This window comes from Gopherus flavomarginatus, chromosome 19 (genome assembly GCF_025201925.1).
Source record: "Gopherus flavomarginatus isolate rGopFla2 chromosome 19, rGopFla2.mat.asm, whole genome shotgun sequence".
Classification (NCBI taxonomy): Eukaryota; Metazoa; Chordata; order Testudines; family Testudinidae; genus Gopherus; species Gopherus flavomarginatus.
Window position 1 is genome coordinate 12,518,386 of NC_066635.1, and position 19,305 is coordinate 12,537,690.

The window sequence follows — 19,305 nt, forward strand, 5'->3', positions numbered from 1 at the left end:
GTAACTTATTCCAAGTGCTTCACTACCCTCCTAGTGAAAAAGGTTTTCCTAATATCCAACCTAAATCTCCCCCACTGCAACTTGAGACCATTACTCCTTGTTCTGTCATCTGCTACGACTGAGAATACTTTAGATCAGTGGTTCCCAAACTAGGGTTTGTGAACCCCTGGAGGTTCACGAAATGTTACGGGGGTTCCCAGGAAAAAAATCTCTAATGGCGGACAGGGATCCTGGGCAGCACAGGGCCAGCAGCCCGGAGCCCCCCTAGACTTCCAAGAGCTAAGCAGATCAAAGCAAGCATATCTATCACACTGAGGAGATTAAACTTCAAGACTCCTTATAAGAAATGGAAAGGGAAGTGGATATTTTTTGCTGTTCTTAAAATTAAACAAGCAGCTAGTATTGTTTTATAAATATACTATCTAAAGGAACACAACATGGGGTGAAGTGACTTACCCAAGGTCTCAAAGCCAGTCAGTGGCAGAGCCAAGACTAGAACCCAAGTCTCCTAACTCCCAGTCTAGTGTCCTACACACTGGCTCATGCTGCCTCATGGGTTAGTGAGGTTTACGAAACATACCATGCTGTGGTCTGTGACTGAAGACACGGTGTTCAGCTTGCAGTTTTCAGGACAAGAAGGTGGTGTATAATCACTCAGAACAGCAGGGCAGCCCAAAAGGAGGGGGGGGGGCAAGTGGGGCAATTTGCCCCAGGCCTCAGAGGGGCCCCGATGAGAATATAGTATTCTCTAGTATTACAACTTTTTTTTTTATGGAAGAGGCCCCCAAAATTGCTCTGCCCAGGCCCCCATAATCCTCTGGGTGGCCCTGTAGCAGCTGCAGCAACATGAATTTCAGCCCTTGACTTTCCTCCCCACTCCCACTCCAGCAAGAGTAATATCATATTGAAGCAGCACTGTACTGCAGTGACACTTGCATCATATCTCAGCATATCATTACAGATGGCAAAATGGAAAAGGCTTAGGGCCAGATTCTAGAATGCTCCGTCTGGCATCCAGGCTACAGAATCCCCCTCCTCTGTAAAACACTGGGCTTGCACAGCACATGTGGCAGATGGAGTTTTTATTGAACCAGGCCCAAGAGAGAAGAAACAATTAAGATTATTCCATAGTTAAGGTATAAATGTGACACAGGAAAGGCAGGTAATCCATCTGTCAGATAATCATCCTGAAACTGTAATTAACAACTGCCTCTGTAATGAGATGTGCCAGTCTCAAATATACTCCTCTCCATTTTGTATCTAACCAGAGCAGCAAGCAGGAACAAGGGTCTAAATATAATTTATACTTCACAATTTTTAGAAGTTTTTTTTAAATCATCTTGCTCTTGATCCCCAAAATTGCAAATTTAAGGGCTCCTCTATAGTTCGCAGCAAGCTGAGGCGTAAATCTACCCTGAACTAGCCTGCCTTGCACGCAGTGTCCGTGTGGACCCTGCTGACACATATTAAAAGTTCCCTAGTGCACTTCGATCTACCTGCTTTGAAATAGGAACAGATCAAAGTGCATGAGGGAACTTTAACTGCGTCAGAACTTAGTCCGTGGCAGGCTAGTGCAGCAGAGATTTACACCTCAGTTTGCCATGAACTAAGTGTTTGTGTAGCCAAGTACTACAATTCTTGCTACTTACATTTTTTTTAATATGGCTGATGAGCTGATTCGAAAGCTTGTGTCTCTACAACTGTATGGTATTACTTATGTGTCTATCTGCACCAGGGTTATCTCTAGAAATATTCCCTGTCAAAAAAAGAGAATTTATGATGAAAGCAATGTTGTGGACTTGTGATTTTATCATAGGTCTTGCAACATTTCTTAAACTCCCAGCTCCTGGACTCTTGTGAGTACATGAGAATTTTTTTTAAAAAAATAATAAGTTTCTAGTCCTCCTGGTAGCAGAGAAAAGCTTAAAAAACAAAAGCACATCCTAAAGATTAAAAAAATCAGACTGGTGATTAAAGAGCACAGCCCTCCCATTAACATTTTTAAATCTCATAATTTTTATTAAGCCAATCTTATGATTTTTGAACACTTAGGACTGACAATATCGTGATCAAAGTGAAAACAACTGCATACACTGACTCTCCCATCAATCCTCTCTGATAGAAAAGTGTGCCCATTTTATAGCTCTTGGATAAAAATTGAGGGTCTGATTTTCAAAAGTGCTGAGCACTCCCGATTCTCACTGAAGTCAGTGGGTGCTCAGCACCTCTGAACAATGGACCCTAAGCAACTTACCCATGGCCACGCAGCAAGTTAGTGTAGTTCGAACCAGAGTCACAAATAGGACTCTGGAGCCCTGAAACCCAGTAACTGCTGCACTTGCTGTCACTTCAAATTATTCCCAGCCTGTTATCAACAACTTCTTCTAAACGAAACATTTTTAAAACCACAGGACTAAATATAACCATCCTCTACGTCTGCATCTACAGGTCCCTGTTGGGTCTCCAACCTTCTTCATAATTAAAGACTTGACAAAGAGTTCTAAAATAAATCCTTCCCCTTTGGGGATCAAAGATCCATCACAACCCCAGTGATTAATACGTATGTTCCAAATAAAACCTTCCCCTTGCCCCGTCTCTTACAAACTGCCAACTTACTACTTGTGTCTTTCCAGCTAGACATTCACAGAAACATTTGACATAACAGATCGCCTTCTTCTAAGCAGACTGCTGTTCCTTCCCGTTCCTTGGGATCTACTACTTCACAACAGGGCTAGATCAAACAGTGTGTGTGGCTCAGACCCTGCTGTAGCAATCACATAACTCAGCTTGAAGGGGCCAGACAAGCCAGATGAAAGTTTGTCTGGCCAGCACAAGGGGAAGCTGCTGAGTCTCATGCTAATCTACAGGTTGATCTGGTGGAGCACAAATCTCTAAAGTAAAAAACCCTACTTCAACCACAGCTCCACTTGCCACAAAACTGACTCTCCGTTGTCACCGCCTGTTCAGTGCTTGATAGCTCCTTTAAAAAATACTCCAGGATTCCATTTCTAAAAGCACTACAGTAGTGGCCCAAAAGATTGCATCTTACCGTAGTATTGCTGGATTGCCTATCGGTTACAGTGCTGTCCTGGCATTTGGGCAACATGGCTTCAATTCCCTGCTCTGCCACAGACTTCCTATGAAAGCTTGGCAAGTCACTGAGTCTCTCTGTGCTTCAGTTCCTATCTGTGAAATGGGGATAATAGTAATTCCTGACCTTACAGAAATGTTGTGAGGGTAAATACATTAGAGACTGTGAGGCGTTCAGATGCCATGGCAATGGTGGCCAGATAAGTACCTAAGACAGGGTTTTGCATGATTGCTGTCAAATAGCATCGTATTATTTTTCTAAAGGAGGACACATCATCCAACAGACAACCAGTGAGGTAGCATTCTTTAGCTCTAGCATTTTAGTCAGCGTTGTCTGACTCAGCATCCAGTGGTTAAATCTTAAGGCAAAGTCATTTGTGCTAGAGCAGCTACAAGTTACAAATTATCACACAAGTATCTACCCTGACCGGAAAGTTAATTTCCCCCCTAGTTCAGGCATAAAACAGAACAATACCTACTTGTAAAGCAAGACTTTTTCTGACTATGTTTCTGCTGGGCATACAACCAGCAAGGATGATACAAAAATGTGAGGGTTTAATAGTAAATAATCTGGCTGCCTTTTAACACATCAGTGTCTGTAAAAGCCATTGCAAAAGGTGTCACATTTCACTGTGCACTAAAGATGGTGCTTTCGAAATGTGCACTTGCTGGAACAAGAACCTGTCATAGCATCTTGAGAACCTTTTTCCTTAGTATTAGCAGAGTGCAGGTGAAGAAAGTCAAGCTTGGTTTAGAGGAAGACTGGATGTAATTTTAGACCAGTTGATAGCAAGGCTTTCTGCAGAAGAGCCCTGGATGCTTAAGAAACTCAAATTATTTATACATATGTGTGTGTATATATATATAAATAAATAAAACTTGAATTCAGACAGCCTGGATGTTCTTGACTTACAAGCTCGCCATAGAAAAAGGTTATCACACAAGAATGCACTTTTGCTTGTTTGAATGATTCCAAATGATACTTCCACCATAGCAGCTATAGTGTAGACACACGCTAAATCATATAGACTTCAAATGAGACACAAATACCCAAATGCCTGTATCCCTGATGGAAATGGGACTAAAGCGATTTTGAAATTTTTTACCTCTACTATAGTAAGTGAATCAAACTCAGTGTTAATTGGTGATTGACAAAACAATAAAGAGAAACCAAAACTTATTTCATATACATCACATTTTTAAAAACAAAAACCAACAAACAAAGTTGAAAATTCCTGCAAATCAGGCAACACCACACACAAGAATGGGGCAAGGAAGGGAATTCAAGTTCTCTGCTCAGCAAAGAGGAAGGAATCCTATAAGAATGCACACGTCATTTTAATTGATATTTTCCCCAATATTCATTTCCTTTGCTCCATCATATTAAGTCATTTGCACAATGCCTGGATGTACCTGTCATCAGTTACTTTCATTCAAGGGCCACTACCCTGTGTCATGAATCAATTCGCACTGGATGAAATGAAAGAGACAGACCCTTATTTAAATGAAGATGTCATTTCCCATTTTCTCCTTATTGCATCATACTAAATATAATGTTCAAAATCATTCATAAAAGCAAAGTAAAGTCAGAGCTGATAGCGACTGTTCGGGGGAGCAAGATTTTGCTCTTTATGAAAAATCTGTTTCTATCCTTTGAGAAGACTAACTTTAGTGGGTCAGGGATGACAGTGATGGTTCTCTACTCCATTCCTAAGCATAACTCTACAGTAGCTGGATGCTGCAGCTACAATCATCAACAACTGACCAAAATTGTGAAATGTCAGCCTTGATGATCATCATGAAGCTCCAAAGTTAACATCACTGAGATGAATTGGGATAGTTGACCATCTCAGAGCTATTTTTGTTAAGCACAATCTCAGAAAGATAGTGCTGCACTGGTGCTAGATTCAGGCGTGTGCCATGGTGCATGTCTCATCCTCCTCCCCCCAAGTACAGGGCTAGAACTTTTCAAGTGAAAGCTTAAATTCTGCAGAAAATGATGGCTCCACTATATCAGGCTGAAAGAATTGGGTTTATTTACTTTGGAAAAGAGAAGACTGAGAGGGGACATGATAGCAGTTTTCAAGTATCTAAAAGGGTGTCATCAGGAGGACGGAGAAAACTTGCTCACCTTAGCCTCTAATGATAGAACAAGAAGCAATGGGCTTAAACTGCAGCAAGGGAGATTTAGGTTGGACATTAGGAAAAAGTTCCTAACTGTCAGGGTAGTTAAAACACTGGAATAAATTGCCTAGGGAGATTGTGGAATCTCCATCTCTGGAGATATTTAAGAGTAGGTTAGATAAATGTCTATCAGGGATGGTCTAGACAGTATTTGGTCCTGCCATGAGGGCAGGGGACTGGACTCGATGACCTCTCGAGGTCCCTTCCAGTCATGAATCTATGAATCACAAAATACCAGCTCTGCCTGATCCTTGACAGGTTAACTTCATTGATGGCATGCTAACTAAGAAGGTCTTACACCAAGACAATGCAGAGGTTAAAATCCACCTTACCTTTGGATCCTGGAGTTGAACATTCTAGGAGAAGAACCTGGGTATTCTCAGCAAGAAGAGTCGCGCTTTTGGCCATTGCTCCTTGTAGTGGTGCCAGATCTTCAGTCTGGGGAGCTTCAGGCCACAAAGAAAAGACTGAGCTGTTAAGTCATACTTTTAAATGGCCATGTGACCATTGCTACCAGTAACAGGCAGCAGATTTAAAACATACCTAAGGAAATACTTCTTCATACAACGCAGTCAACCTGTGGAACTCATTGCCACAGGATGTTGTGAAGGCCAAGGGGTTCAAAAAAGAATTAGATAAGTTTGAAGAGGATAGGCCTGTCAATGGCTATTAGTCAAGATGGTCAGAGATGCAACCCCATGCTCTGGGCACCGCCAAATCTCTGACTAGGACTCAACAAGAGGGAGTGGATCACTTGGTCAATTACCCTGTTCCGTTCATTCCCTCTAAAGCATCTGTCACCAGCCAGTGTCAGAAGACAGGAAACTGGGCTAGATGGACCACTGGTGTGATCCAGTATGGCCATTTTTATGTTCTTAATGTATGGGAGGCTGGGAGTTTGATATAGTGTATATATTTTGAATAAAGGCACACAATTGCTGAGACAATAGGCTCTGTTACAAACTAATACATATAAAAAAAATTTGACATTCCCTGACTAGCATCTTTTTCAGTAACTCTTATGGAAAGGTGACATAAAAATCTCCAAAGAGGATGGTCCCGAGCCTGATCACTGAGCCTTGTGGAAGTTCTCCCACAACCAGCCCTTTTATAAATCTATGTCAAAAGGGAAAGGATAGAGTTTGGCAACTCTAAAGATCACACTCTTTTTTTGTGCAGGCTGGATGAATACTGTCGAAATACAGCCCTAGCATAGAAAGAGTGTATATCGCAGGCAAAGTGAATGTATTGTAGAGAGGCAATCTACCTTAAAATAAGCAATTTCTGTGAAGACATCAAATGTTATTGTGGTTGTTCAGAACCAAAGGACCCTCTCTCAGATTTGAAAAAAAAAAGTCCAGCAAAACGGACAGACTTCACAGTACCAAATATCTGAATCCAAATACAACATCTAGCCTACCTTCTTCAGATATATTAACCTACAGGAGCAATCCACTCTGGTTGCATGGGTCTGAATTTTAGCATATTTTAGGAACAATGCTGGATGGCAATTTATATTAAATTGTACACTTGAAAGCTAGCTGTGTAAGAGGATTCGGTTTTGGATATGGGCATTGAAAGACACAGATTGTGCTTAAAGCAACTCAGATATAATTACAACACAAAATCCAGCTAGTTTTATTCACCTGAATAGTCCTAAAAGTGAATGGAACTACTCAAGTGAACAACATTTGGCCCTTAGTTTGCTCAATGTTCCTAATTTTCAAGATTTTCACGTTTCACTCATCTCTATAATCCCAAAGAATTGTTCCCTAAGGCCACTAAAATATTGTACCTTGATCATGCCATTAACTGTTGCCATGATCAAGGTGAGATACTCCAGCTCCAGTTATGCTGTTGCACACATGGATATAATTCCACTGACTTCAACGTGAACTATGTCTGGGCTTGAGCCCTTAGCTGCACTCAGTACTAAACACTATTTTGTTTTGCACTAAATGAAAAATGAAGTATTCATTCTTTTTTCTCTCCACACCTTTGCAAATTTCCAGTTGAAGTGGCCAGCTGTCAGTGATTGCAAGAAATTCCCACTGTGTGCTGAGAGATTTAGATTTACAAATCAGTAACCAATACCAGCTATTGAAACTCTTCCTTGGTGAGCTCAAGTTTTGCTGAATATTTTTTAAAAAGGCTTCAAAGCTCCTGGGCATTGAGTTCACTCCCAGGTTAAAGACCACGCCACACGTTATTTTGAAGATTAAACTTTTTTTTTTCCTGACAAGTTGGGAATAGTTTGTCAAAATACTTCATTCGGGAGTGTTGGGAACTTGGAACTGCACCTCGGCTTCTGCACTGGAAGCCTGTGTTTGAATTTCGCCTCAAGAAATCTCAGTGACAACACTTTCCTGATGTTAGTGAGCAACCTCTTAAGCAATGGTGTGTCTCATGTGCGTTAACTCCTACAGAAGAGCTGTGCACAGCTGGGCTTTTGTGGGGAGAGGGAGCTCTGACAAGATGGGATCAGAACAGAGAGGAAGGATGGGCCAGTGGGCACTAGCCTAGAAGTAGAACAATATAGCTTCAAGTCCCTGCTCTGTCAGACTCCATATGTGACCTTGGGCACATCACTTAGCCTCTCTGTGCCTCAATTCCCCATATGTGAATGGCGATAATAGTGCCTGCCTTCCTCACAAGGGTGTTGTGAGGAGAAATACATTAAGATTGGGAGGTGCTCAAATACAATAGTAATAGAGAAGCTTAGAGAGACGGATAGAACTCTTCTGCGCTCCGCTAGGATTTTCCATGGGAAAGGATGATCCAGCACTTAGATGTTATGCAGCATTAACTGCCTAATTACCACCACGGCAGTCAACAGCAGCACATACCCCATTAGTAAAATCCAACTCTCAGCCTTCAGTGATTAAATACAAGGGGGAAGCTGAGACTGAATAACTATACTGCAGTGCATGGTCTGAACAGGGAGGTTAGGGTAGATTAAAAGCCTGTGGGTTCAGATTCTGGGCTGATTTATCGCTGTGTAATTCCATGGAACATCAGCGAGTTTTGGAAGCGATCAGAGTATCTAGCCCTAGGAAACCAGAACAGCTATATCACAGAAAGTCTTAAATGGAGTATTTCATGTACATTATAGTGCATCGCTGGGCCCCAGTTCTACAGTTTGCTGCAAATAGCCATGAGCAGTTAATTGCAGTATTGAGGCCTAAGTGCTAATACTAATCTAACAGAACCTATGCAGGGCACTGGATTTCTGGCAACCATCTTGATTCGATTTATATGGAAAACTAGAAGTGGCTTTATACTATGGTGCTTCTTAGCACCACACAAAACATCCCTAATTTCAAAGAAATATGCTTTTCACCCCACTATCTCAACCTTGAAGGAACTTCTAATGAGACATTCGGGCTGCCATGAAACATAACAGGATTGGACAAGGTCTCAGCCTACAGACATCTCCATCAGAAGGTAATTCCTCCTGGAATGTCTGTGCCAAGGAGCAGTAGCATGTCACTTTTGTTTAAACTGCAGCTCTTCAAGAACAAATACACTTTGTGATGATAGCTAAACTGCCAGGGAAGATAACTTCTATCTGAACATGTTACCCCTCATATTAAATCCAGTGGAGCACTTCTAAGCAAGATAATTTCTTTCCCACCTCTCTCCTATATGATACAAGACGACTTTCACTATTGCAAAGCAAAATTTGCACATTTTGGTGCAATGAAATACTTCTGGACCTCCACTGTATAAACAGCTTCACACTTTAAAGATTTGACAGAAAGAAGATTGTACTGTTAGCATGTAACATCCATTCCAGACAACGAGAAAAACCTCATTCTAAAGTTGAAAAAACTCAAGAGGATTTATCCATGCTGGTTCTGGTTCTTGTTTTGCAAACCAGAACAGTCTCCTCTGAATTCTTGGGATTTGTAATCCATATTTTGAGATCTATAATCCATATTTTAAAAAGTCTATTCACTTAGAAGAGACAGTAACAGCAAAACTCAAGTTTTACTAGTAAAAGTGAATTTTTTTACGAAATAGCTTCTAATGACAGAAAGCTGGACATTTCAGTTTGCAGATGGTATAAAATAATTTCCAATACTGGAAGCTTGAGATAGTAGTTGCTAAAATGTAGTTGAAAGGAAACAAGTGGGTAATCATAATGACGTGATTTTTTAAGATGTGATATCTTGCACTAACACCTGGATGAGAGCACTAAAAATGCTTGCAGAGTCAGTAAGCTATTCCAAGCCCAGATCAGTGAGCAGAAAGGAAAAGTGTTGCTCCCTAGACTTTTTAATTGGAAAAAACAGTGAAAAATTGGAACCACAAAGTTGCTTTTCACACTAGGGTTTAGAAAGTATTTTGGGGATGTGGATGGTGAAAGGAAAAAAACCCCATGTTTGATATGGCTTTCTGACCATTACCATAATTAAATATGCCAACTGCATTACATTGAGAGTTTCCAATACCTTTAAAGGATCAATGAAATTTAATTATCTTTTCTTTACAATTCACTGAACAACCATGTTTCTTTTTGATACATAGAAAATTAATACATTCCTAGCATATTAGTATCGAAAGATATATGACTTTTAGTCTCCAATTAATAGAGTAGAGATAGCGTAAAGGCCAGCATGCTGTCTTTGTGGTTGATGGTATGGGGATAACAAAAGGATTCTTACTTTTGACTTTGCAACAATGCACAAAAACTATCAATTTTATTATATCCAATACTACAGTGAGCAAAATGTTCCAAGCACTAGATATCACTCTCTAGAGAATCATGGCTGTTTGTATTTGGAACCTTTAACTTCCATAGCATGAGAACAAACATGAACATTTAGGAAAAAAGCTTGAGAAATTACCTATTAGGACATCTACCACAATAGATCAGACCCCTCTCTCTCTCTCTCTCTCTCTCTCTCTCTCTCTCTCTCTCTCTCTCTCTCTCACATATACACACACACTTTTTCGTTACACGCAACCCAAAAGCTCAAACATTTAAATTCCCATTACAATTTTTTTTAAACTGTTTCATTCAAGTCCCCATATAGAAAAAAATGGTGAATGGTGCACAATCACACAAGAGATTGTGTTGAAAAGTCAAGTACTTTATTTCCTGCCTTTTCTGAATCACTTTTTACAGTTTAAGAATTGCACTTTAAAAAAATTTCAGTCCCACGAATACCAACATATCCAAGCTGTAAGGCATGGATATTACTAATTTTGAAAATACTAGCTACTGTTACAAAGAAATTAAAAAATAGTAACAACCTTCATAAAACAGCCAGGTTAGGTAGTTAGGTTTCAGTCAGGATACATGATGGCATTCACTGGGAACCCTGAGAGAACACATCTAAAAGATGCATATATCTTAAAAACATGGCAGTAAGCATAGCTCTCTTTAACACATTGCCATAATATGCCTGAAATTGTATTGTTTAACCTGCACAGGCAAATTATACTCCAAGTTTGCTGTAAGTGGAAAATATTCAAATACAACTCCATTCTATAGTCGCCATATGTAACAGGAGTCTAAGCTCCATATAGATGGAGATTATAAATAAACCCACAATCCTCAGCTGGTCCAAGTCAACACAGCATCAATACTTCAACGCAGTTATTCCAGTTTACATTAGCTGAGAATCTGGCCTTAGATATTTTCACACTGAGGCTTAGTAACTTGTACATGAGCAGACATATTGATATTGCATGGAGTTTTCATGCAGCACACCCAAGCATATTTCACAAACAGAATGGTACAGATTGTTGGGATACAAAAGCAATTGTTTCCTCAGTGGTAAACAAAACCCATCTTTATTTAAATGTAAATTCCCAGTAGCAGTTACTTTAATATCTCAGAATATCCCAAAAAGCCATCTGTGGTCCAGTCTCTCCAACAGATACATCAGCGTGACCTTTACTTTTCTGTGATAAAAGACAATAGTTTTCTTCGAACAAAAATCCCAAACCTGATTCAGACTTTACTTACACCAGTTTTACACTTATAACTCGGACAAATTCATTGTTGTTACTATATATTTATGCAGGTGTAAGGAAGGCCACAACAAGTCCCCAAATCTAGACTCTACCATCACAATCAGAAGTTGTCGCAAAAATTGAAACGGTTGAAGGGTTTAGACAATAAGTAATATTCCTGAATAACTGTACTGCTTAGAATCAAAACTGCTCTTCATCCACAACTGACAATTTTGATCAAACACACTGACACTTAGGCTCAAAGATTAGCCACCATCACCCCGCCAAAAATGCAAGTAATGATTTGGTTCAACAGATTCTGTTGGTGCCTTATTCCTAGTCATTTCAAAATATTGTTGATCATTCCAGTCTTTCCATTCAAAGGCAGAAATGATTCTTTAAATATTAAGGCCTGATGTATTTAGGTTTTCCTACTGGTCAGGGATTCAAATTAAAATTCACTGCCGGCTTACTCAAATGATCAAATACTGATAGCCTACCTCACTCAAAACTCACACTGAAATCAATAGGACAGTGTGCACAAATCTGATGAGCACAATTTGGCCCAAAAGAGTTCATACAAAACTGAACACATTTTGTTTGGAGGCACGACTATTTAGAAAATATTAAATATAAGAATCCATGAAGTTGGAAGACACTTGGGCAAGTTTTAAAGGCTTCACGCTACCAGCATAGTTAGAGGTGTTCTATAACTTCAGTGGGTACTCTCCACCTTGCTGGATCGGGCTCTAGATTAATTTGTTCTTTTATTTATAGCAATGAGTGTTTCTGTTTGACATACATGTTCATAAATCTTAGGTGCTGCCAATGGCATGATGCTCCTGGTATGGGTCAGGCTTTTAAAACCAGAGCTCCCAGGTTTCATGCTCTCAGACAACCAAACTAGGGGGATAGTTACACTGGAAAATTCGACTCTCCTTAGCATTGTTATTGAAACAGAACATTTAAATGTTGAAACAGGAAGCAAGCAGGCACCAGCTCTCTCCACTCCAAAAAGCTGAGAAACAAAATAATAAAAGTTGTAACACTAAATTGTGTGGGCCACAGTTACTCTCTAACTGCAAAATCTATACACAGAATGAAATGTACGTGGCACCATGCCAATTACAGGAAATTACTTATATGGATCATTTGTACTAGATTAAAAAGTGTCTAATATTTTAAATCGCGGAGCTAGAAGGAACAGAAGGGAAGAGATTACAAAGGGCTTTTGCCTTTTTGTTGCTGTCAAGGGTCAGGGCTATGTGCAAATATTCTGTATCCAAGTTATGCTATATAAGTAAGAAAAACCAAACAACAGCTCTATCTGTCAATCAAGTAAGTGATATCAACACCCCGAGATGTCCTTTGTTTTGTTCTTTCGTTGAAATCTAGTGTCCAAAGGATCAAAGCCCCTCTCTCTGGAGCCAAACACTGCCCAGTGTGGTGTTTTGGCTACATAATCTGCTGCGGTGAAGGTTTTTGATCCCCTGCTATTTTCATACTCCTGGACCAGCTCCTGAAAACGATCATAATCGATCCATGTGCACCATTCTCCATCGATCTTGAACTAGAAAGGGGAAAAAAGAATATTGTCATATCTGGGAGGAATAAAGAGCACCAAAAAACCCTGAATATATGCTTAGCCAAGCTGATGAATTCATAGCTACATTTTAAATTGGGTCTTCAAACTGCAGCACTCTTATTCTCTAGACACAGCGTTTCTCCCAGGGAAAAGAAGCCATCCAAATATTAAGACACAATGACTGAATGTGAAAAGCCATATAGACAGTGTATTGTTCACCATCAATGGGAATCCACTTTTTCCAGTTCACATCTTGAAGCTTGACAAAATGCAGACAGATGTGGAACAGTCACTTTGCTTAAGGCGTTAGTCAAAATTGAGTGTTATCTACTGGCATACAGACTTAATTTCTTGGGTGCATTACCTGCATGTCAAAAGTAAATGTCCTTCCGATCCTGTTAACACTCAGTGCTGCCTCCTCAGAAAGAATACCTCATCCTATCCTCTTTGGCTACACTCGACAGCCTATTTCGCAGCCATCTCAGCGTTCACTCGAGTGTTGATTCTTATCTGAAGAATATGGTTTCAGGTGCTGGAAAAACCTCTGTCGCAGCCTTGTATCTTACACAATGCTAGTGAGGTATCCCTGTCCAGAGAATATTGTCCCATCACAGTGATCAACCTGCACAACAGCCATTATCTTGACTGAAACACTGGGAATTACAACGGATTCCTCCAGAGCTAAAAGCAAGAGATGCTCCTGGTTCAGCTAAATAGCCAAAGCCCTGTAGTTGGAGGCTTTAACAACTCATATCCTCTGCAGATCAGCATGGATGAGGACTTGTGGCACACTCACCAGTGGGTTACATAAACATGCTGTAATACCAGCTATAGGACATTAGCAACCACCGAGTGAAACAGAATAGGGTAAATAATACAGGTGTGCCTTTGCAGGAAACAAGTTTGAATTATCCTTCAAGAATAAGAGGACAGCGTCTGGGGAACAGAGAAAGGAAGAGAAGCTTAATTACATGAATTCTCCTATTATGCAATGGGAATTTTAAGAATTGCTTATTTTGACAAGTCTATACTGCATTTGTCTAATAAGCCAGCTCTGCTAATTTAGTAACAGCCTTGACTGAATCCTCAATTAGGCTTTATCAGAGCTAAGTAAGTGCCTATTACACACTCCATCCAAGAAAGACTGAGAATATTCTGGTGCTGTGTGTGTATGTGTGTGTGTGCAAAAAAACTGAACGTTACGCATTTAAATGGCATCTGACTTGGTGCCCAAGAGCTAAAAGCTTTTCAGTAGAAAAAAATGCTGACATCAGCAATATCTGAAATAAAACTTTGCTCCTCTTAATATATTGCTGTCCATCTAACAGTTATGAATATGGCTTGTCTGAAGATTCCTCAGCATAGTTCTCTTAGCCAAGAACGGGAAAATGCAGAGTCATAATTGCAGGCAATGATTGCATTGTCAAATACTTTTTATTCAGTGTTTGCTCTAAATGTGATGATACAAAGGCCGTGTTCAAACCAGGTGATGCATCTATTCTACTGCATACAGCTAATAAATAAAGCAACTTCCAATTTAAAAAGACATTTTTGCCTATAAGGCAGTGTGGTTTAGTGGATAGGGTAGTGCATCCAGTGAGAGGAGACCTGGGGCTCTACATCTCTTGTTGCCTGCCACTTCACTCCACTTTTGTCTCTCGTCTACTCAGACTAAAAGCTCTGCAGCACAAGGAGACTCTTCCCATGCCCTATGCTTCTAGCATAATGGGGAGCTTCTCTTGGCTGAGGTCTCCAGATGCAGTGGTGCTCAGGGGCTAGAGTTGGAGAATGGGAATCCGGACTCCTGTATTCTGTTTGTAACTCATTTTGACTCTTGTGATTTTGGGCAAGTCACTTAACTTCTCTGTGCCTTATTCTCCAATCGGTAAACTAGCTATTACGCTCCCCCTAACCTCATGGGAATGAGAGAGACTTATTTAATGGCTTAAAAGAGCTTTGAACCCCTAGAACGAAAGACATTTAAGAAAGTTCATTAAATGTATCAGGATTCCAACAAATGTTGGCATACAATGCACACGCACTATTTCAAGAGAGGAAACCAACAAACGGATTGTCATTGCAGCCTTAAGTATGTGATACCGCGAAAGTGAACTGTTTAAAGCACAGTGAATCAATTTCCATGACTATACAAGGAACTCCATATATATATGGAATGGATCAAACTACAGACCAGTTAGTAAACTACAGACCAGTTAGTTTAACTTCTGTGCCAGGGAAGATAATGGAGCAGGTAATCAAAGAAATCATCTGCAAACACTTGGAAGGTGGTAAGGTGATAGGGAATAGCCAGCATGGATTTGTAAAGAACAAATCATGTCAAACTAATCTCATAGCGTTCTTTGATAGGATAACGAGCCTTGTGGATAAGGGAGAAGCGGTGGATGTGATATACCTAGACTTTAGTAAGGCATTTGATACGGTCTCTCATGATATTCTTATAGATAAGCTAGGAAAGTACAATTTAAATGGAGCTACTATAAGGTGGGTGCATAACTGGCTGGATAACCGTACTCAAAGAGTAGTTGTTAATGGCTCCCAATCCTGCTGGAAAGGTATAACAAGTGGGGTTCCGCAGGGTTCTGTTTTGGGACCGGTTTTGTTCAATATCTTCATCAACGATTTAGATGTTGGCATAGAAAGTATGCTTATTAAGTTTGCGGACGATACCAAACTGGGAGGGATTGCAACTGCTTTGGAGGACAGGGTCAAAATTCAAAATGATCTGGACAAGTTGGAGAAATGGTCTGAGGTAAACAGGATGAAGTTCAATAAAGATAAATGCAAAGTGCTCCACTTAGGAAGGAACAATCAGTTTCACACATACAGAATGGGAAGAGACTGTCTAGGAAGGAGTATGGCAGAAAGAGATCTAGGGGTCGTAGTGGACCACAAGCTTAATATGAGTCAACAGTGTGATACTGTTGCAAAAAAAGCAAACATGATTCTGGGATGCATTAACAGGTGTGTTGTAAACAAGGCACGAGAAGTCATTCTTCCGCTTTACTCTGCGCTGGTTAGGCCTCAACTGGAGTATTGTGTCCAGTTCTGGGCACCGCATTTCAAGAAAGATGTGGAGAAATTGGAGAGGGTCCAGAGAAGAGCAACAAGAATGATTAAAGGTCTTGAGAACATGACCTATGAAGGAAGGCTGAAGGAATTGGGTTTGTTTAGTTTGGAAAAGAGAAGACTGAGAGGGGACATGATAGCAGTTTTCAGGTATCTAAAAGGGTGTCATCAGGAGGACGGAGAAAACTTGTTCGCTTTAGCCTCCAATGATAGAACAAGAAACAATGGGCTTAAACTGCAGCAAGGGAGATTTAGGTTGGACATTAGGAAAAAGTTCCTAACTGTCAGGGTAGTTAAACACTGGAATAGATTGCCTAGGGAAGTTGTGGAATCTCCATCTCTGGAGATATTTAAGAGTAGGTTAGATAAATGTCTATCAGGGATGGTCTAGACAGTATTTGGTCCTGCCATGAGGGCAGGGGACTGGACTCGATGACCTCTCGAGGTCCCTTCCAGTCCTAGAGTCTATGAGAGTCTATGAGTCTATAAAGCCATTTAAAGAAGTGAAAATAAAGGGCACCCTAGAGGATGGTGATCAAAGATCAAATAAGATAGTTAAAACCTGAAAACAATTCAGCAAATGGATAGTTCAACAAGCCTACTTTCTTGCAAAGCAACAAGGTGCCCTTACCTTGGAAAGGGGGGGAAAACCTTGCAATAATTTTTTTTAACTACATTCAGCAGCTGACAAACTTTGTACCCACTCCCATAATAAGAAAAACTGCTATAACCACAAGTCATCAAGTCAAGATGAAACAAAGATATAGATTAAAAACGACAACAGTCCAGACAGCAGACTACTCTAGCTAGCTAGATTATTAAATTGGTAACAATATGCTAATGTTGTGTATTATCTGAAGGATCAACGGAACGACCATCAAACCCACATCTGCACTGAGGAGCTAATCATAGTGATTCAGTTTCACTCGCACTCAGTAGAACATGAATGTGTGGATTAAAAAGAAATTAAACCCGCAAATGGGCTATGTCGCCTTCTTCACAGTGCACAGTAGCTGCTACGGTTACAGAACTCCACTGCTGTCCAACTTAGGCCTGGTTTACACTGGGGGTGGGGGTGGAGAGGGGCAATCTAAGTCGGTCTAAGTTACGCAACTTCAGCTACGAAAATAGTGTAGCTGAAGTCAACGTACTTAGATCTACTTACCGCAGTGTCGTCACTGCAGTAGGTCGACTGCTGAAGCTCCGGCGTCGACTCCACCTACACTTCTTGCTCCGGTGGAGTACCGGAGTCAACGAGAGAGCGCTCGGCAGTCAATTTATCGTGTCTTCACTAGACGAGATAAATTGACCCCCGCTGCATCGATTGCTCCAGAGGTAAGTGTAGACATGCCCTAAGTTGGGGAAAGTGGTCTCTTACAGAGATGAGATTTTAAAATGAGCTTTAGAGAAAAATTAGAAGCTTTTTATTTTAAAAAACTACTTACTTTTTTCAGGCCACAATAGTGTTATATTTCATTGCTCTAACTGTCCAACTAAGACTATACCAATCTTTGTCAAAGCATACCAGAATAATTGGGGGAACTAAAACAGTATGTCCAATGGGCTATTTTTGTAACAAGGGGGCAGAATTCTTAAAAAAGTTATGCAACATGAACTGTCAGATTCCTGAAGAAAAAATTAAACTTGCACAATCCCCTTAAGAAAATCAGACAATATTCATGACCGAATGCAATTACATAAAGTGTCAATCTGCTTCATCTGATATGCAGGCTCTGAAAGGTCTATTTGAGCATTTCTTGCATACAAATAGCACTGGGAACCATGGGATCAAATGCTATTACTCAACAGGATCATACATATGCAAAAGAAACCAAGTGAGGACCTAAAACCAAGCCCTTATCAAAGCCCAAAAAAACTGAGGTCAAACAGCAAAAGCTTGATAGCGCAACAAAGGGAGTGTGCAAGAAACAAATAAGATCTGAATTATAGCAGGGAAACCCATATAGAATTCCAAATGCAACAATAATAGTTGTAGATCCAGGCATGAAAAGTGTGCAAAGTGCTCAAAAAGGCATGTAAGAATCAGAAGTCATATTTTTAACTGGGCAACCTGAGGCACAGTGAAAGGAAGCAATTTAACCAGTCAAGGTCAGTGTGAGTTGGGGGAATTCCCACCCAGCTCCAAGCAAAACATAGGTACTCATCAGAGCAAAAATTCACCCTTTCCGGGGGCTCAGTTTTATTACACAAAGGAAATTCCAAAATAACATCCCAGGAACCTCAGGCTAAATCTTTTCCCAAGGATCCCACCCCTTCAGGGCTCGAACCAAATGTCAACATTCCCACTCTGAACTAGAGCTAGACAACCCAAAAAGTCTAGCCAAAGATGCAGGTGGTTCAAGTTACTTCTGGTTTTTGTGATGAACCCTCAACTCTTGTGGAGTCACCTGGCACTATGGGGCCCTTAATCCCTATTGGGGTCCTTTACAGGCTATCATCATAATAATCATCATCCAACTCCCATAGCAACAATCAAGCTAAGATTTTGCTACAAAAACAGAAGAAGAAATATTTCATATTTTTAATGCTGTGATGTAATAGCAATATAATGCAGATATGAAAAAAGTCATCTTTAAGCACAGTGGATCATGGAAACCAATTATTTCCTCCAAGGCAATAAAATCAAACAAACAGTGGCGAGCGAGACAATGACTTCTTCGGTTGTCCACACAGATTTACTGATTGGAGTTCAACAATTTTATGAGCATTTCCCAGCTAGCAAAAGATTTAAGACTTTCTATAGTATTTCAATGTCCACACAAACAATGGAAAGACAATTCTAAAAAACAGGTAGATACTAACCTGTGAGGAATTCTACAACTACTTTGCTTTCCAAATTCATGAGGAGAGGGTGTCTCTTGGAAGCAATTATTACCCAGGAGCTAAAATAACTAATATAAAGGACATTTATTTCTACGCCTTTTTAATTCTGGATTTCGAGCTCCAGTAGAGAATAAAACTTGTCAGTATTTTACTTGTGGAAATCCAGAGCTATAGGAGCCATTAGGCTACATAAAAGGAACCTTTAAAATAAAATAAAATACTAATGAGAAAAAAGGATAGTAAAAATAATTAAGAAATTACATTTGCTTTATTCTGTTTCACAAGATCTAGCTGTTTTATTAAGTTCAAATTAAAAAACAATAACCCTTCATTGAAATGCCTGCATGTTCAAGAGAATTTAAAAATGGCAGAGAGTGCGCAGTTTAATATCTGTTTTGTCTTAAATTAGGAGCACTGACTCCAATTGTTTTAAATCTGAATAATCACTTTAGCACTTTTGAAAATTTCATCCTAAGTCCCATTGTCAAAAGGACTTAGGCGTTTGGGTAGTTGACTCACTTATAGTGGATGTGATTTAGGGGGCCTAAGTC

At 40.1% G+C, this 19,305-nt stretch overlaps 1 protein-coding gene across 4 annotated transcripts in view; it reads right to left on the reverse strand.

Moving 5' to 3' along the window:
• Positions 1 to 10,349: 10,349 nt before the first annotated feature.
• The window catches only part of LOC127037648 (S-adenosyl-L-methionine-dependent tRNA 4-demethylwyosine synthase TYW1-like), a 130,577-nt gene continuing 121,621 nt past the window's right edge, over positions 10,350 to 19,305 (reverse strand). For all 4 annotated transcript variants that reach the window (XM_050929648.1, XM_050929649.1, XM_050929652.1 and 1 more), the window contains one exon: positions 10,350 to 12,808. In XM_050929648.1, the coding sequence (XP_050785605.1) occupies positions 12,587 to 12,808 (222 nt within the window). In that variant the 3' untranslated portion in view covers positions 10,350 to 12,586. The remainder of the gene's footprint in view (positions 12,809 to 19,305) is intronic.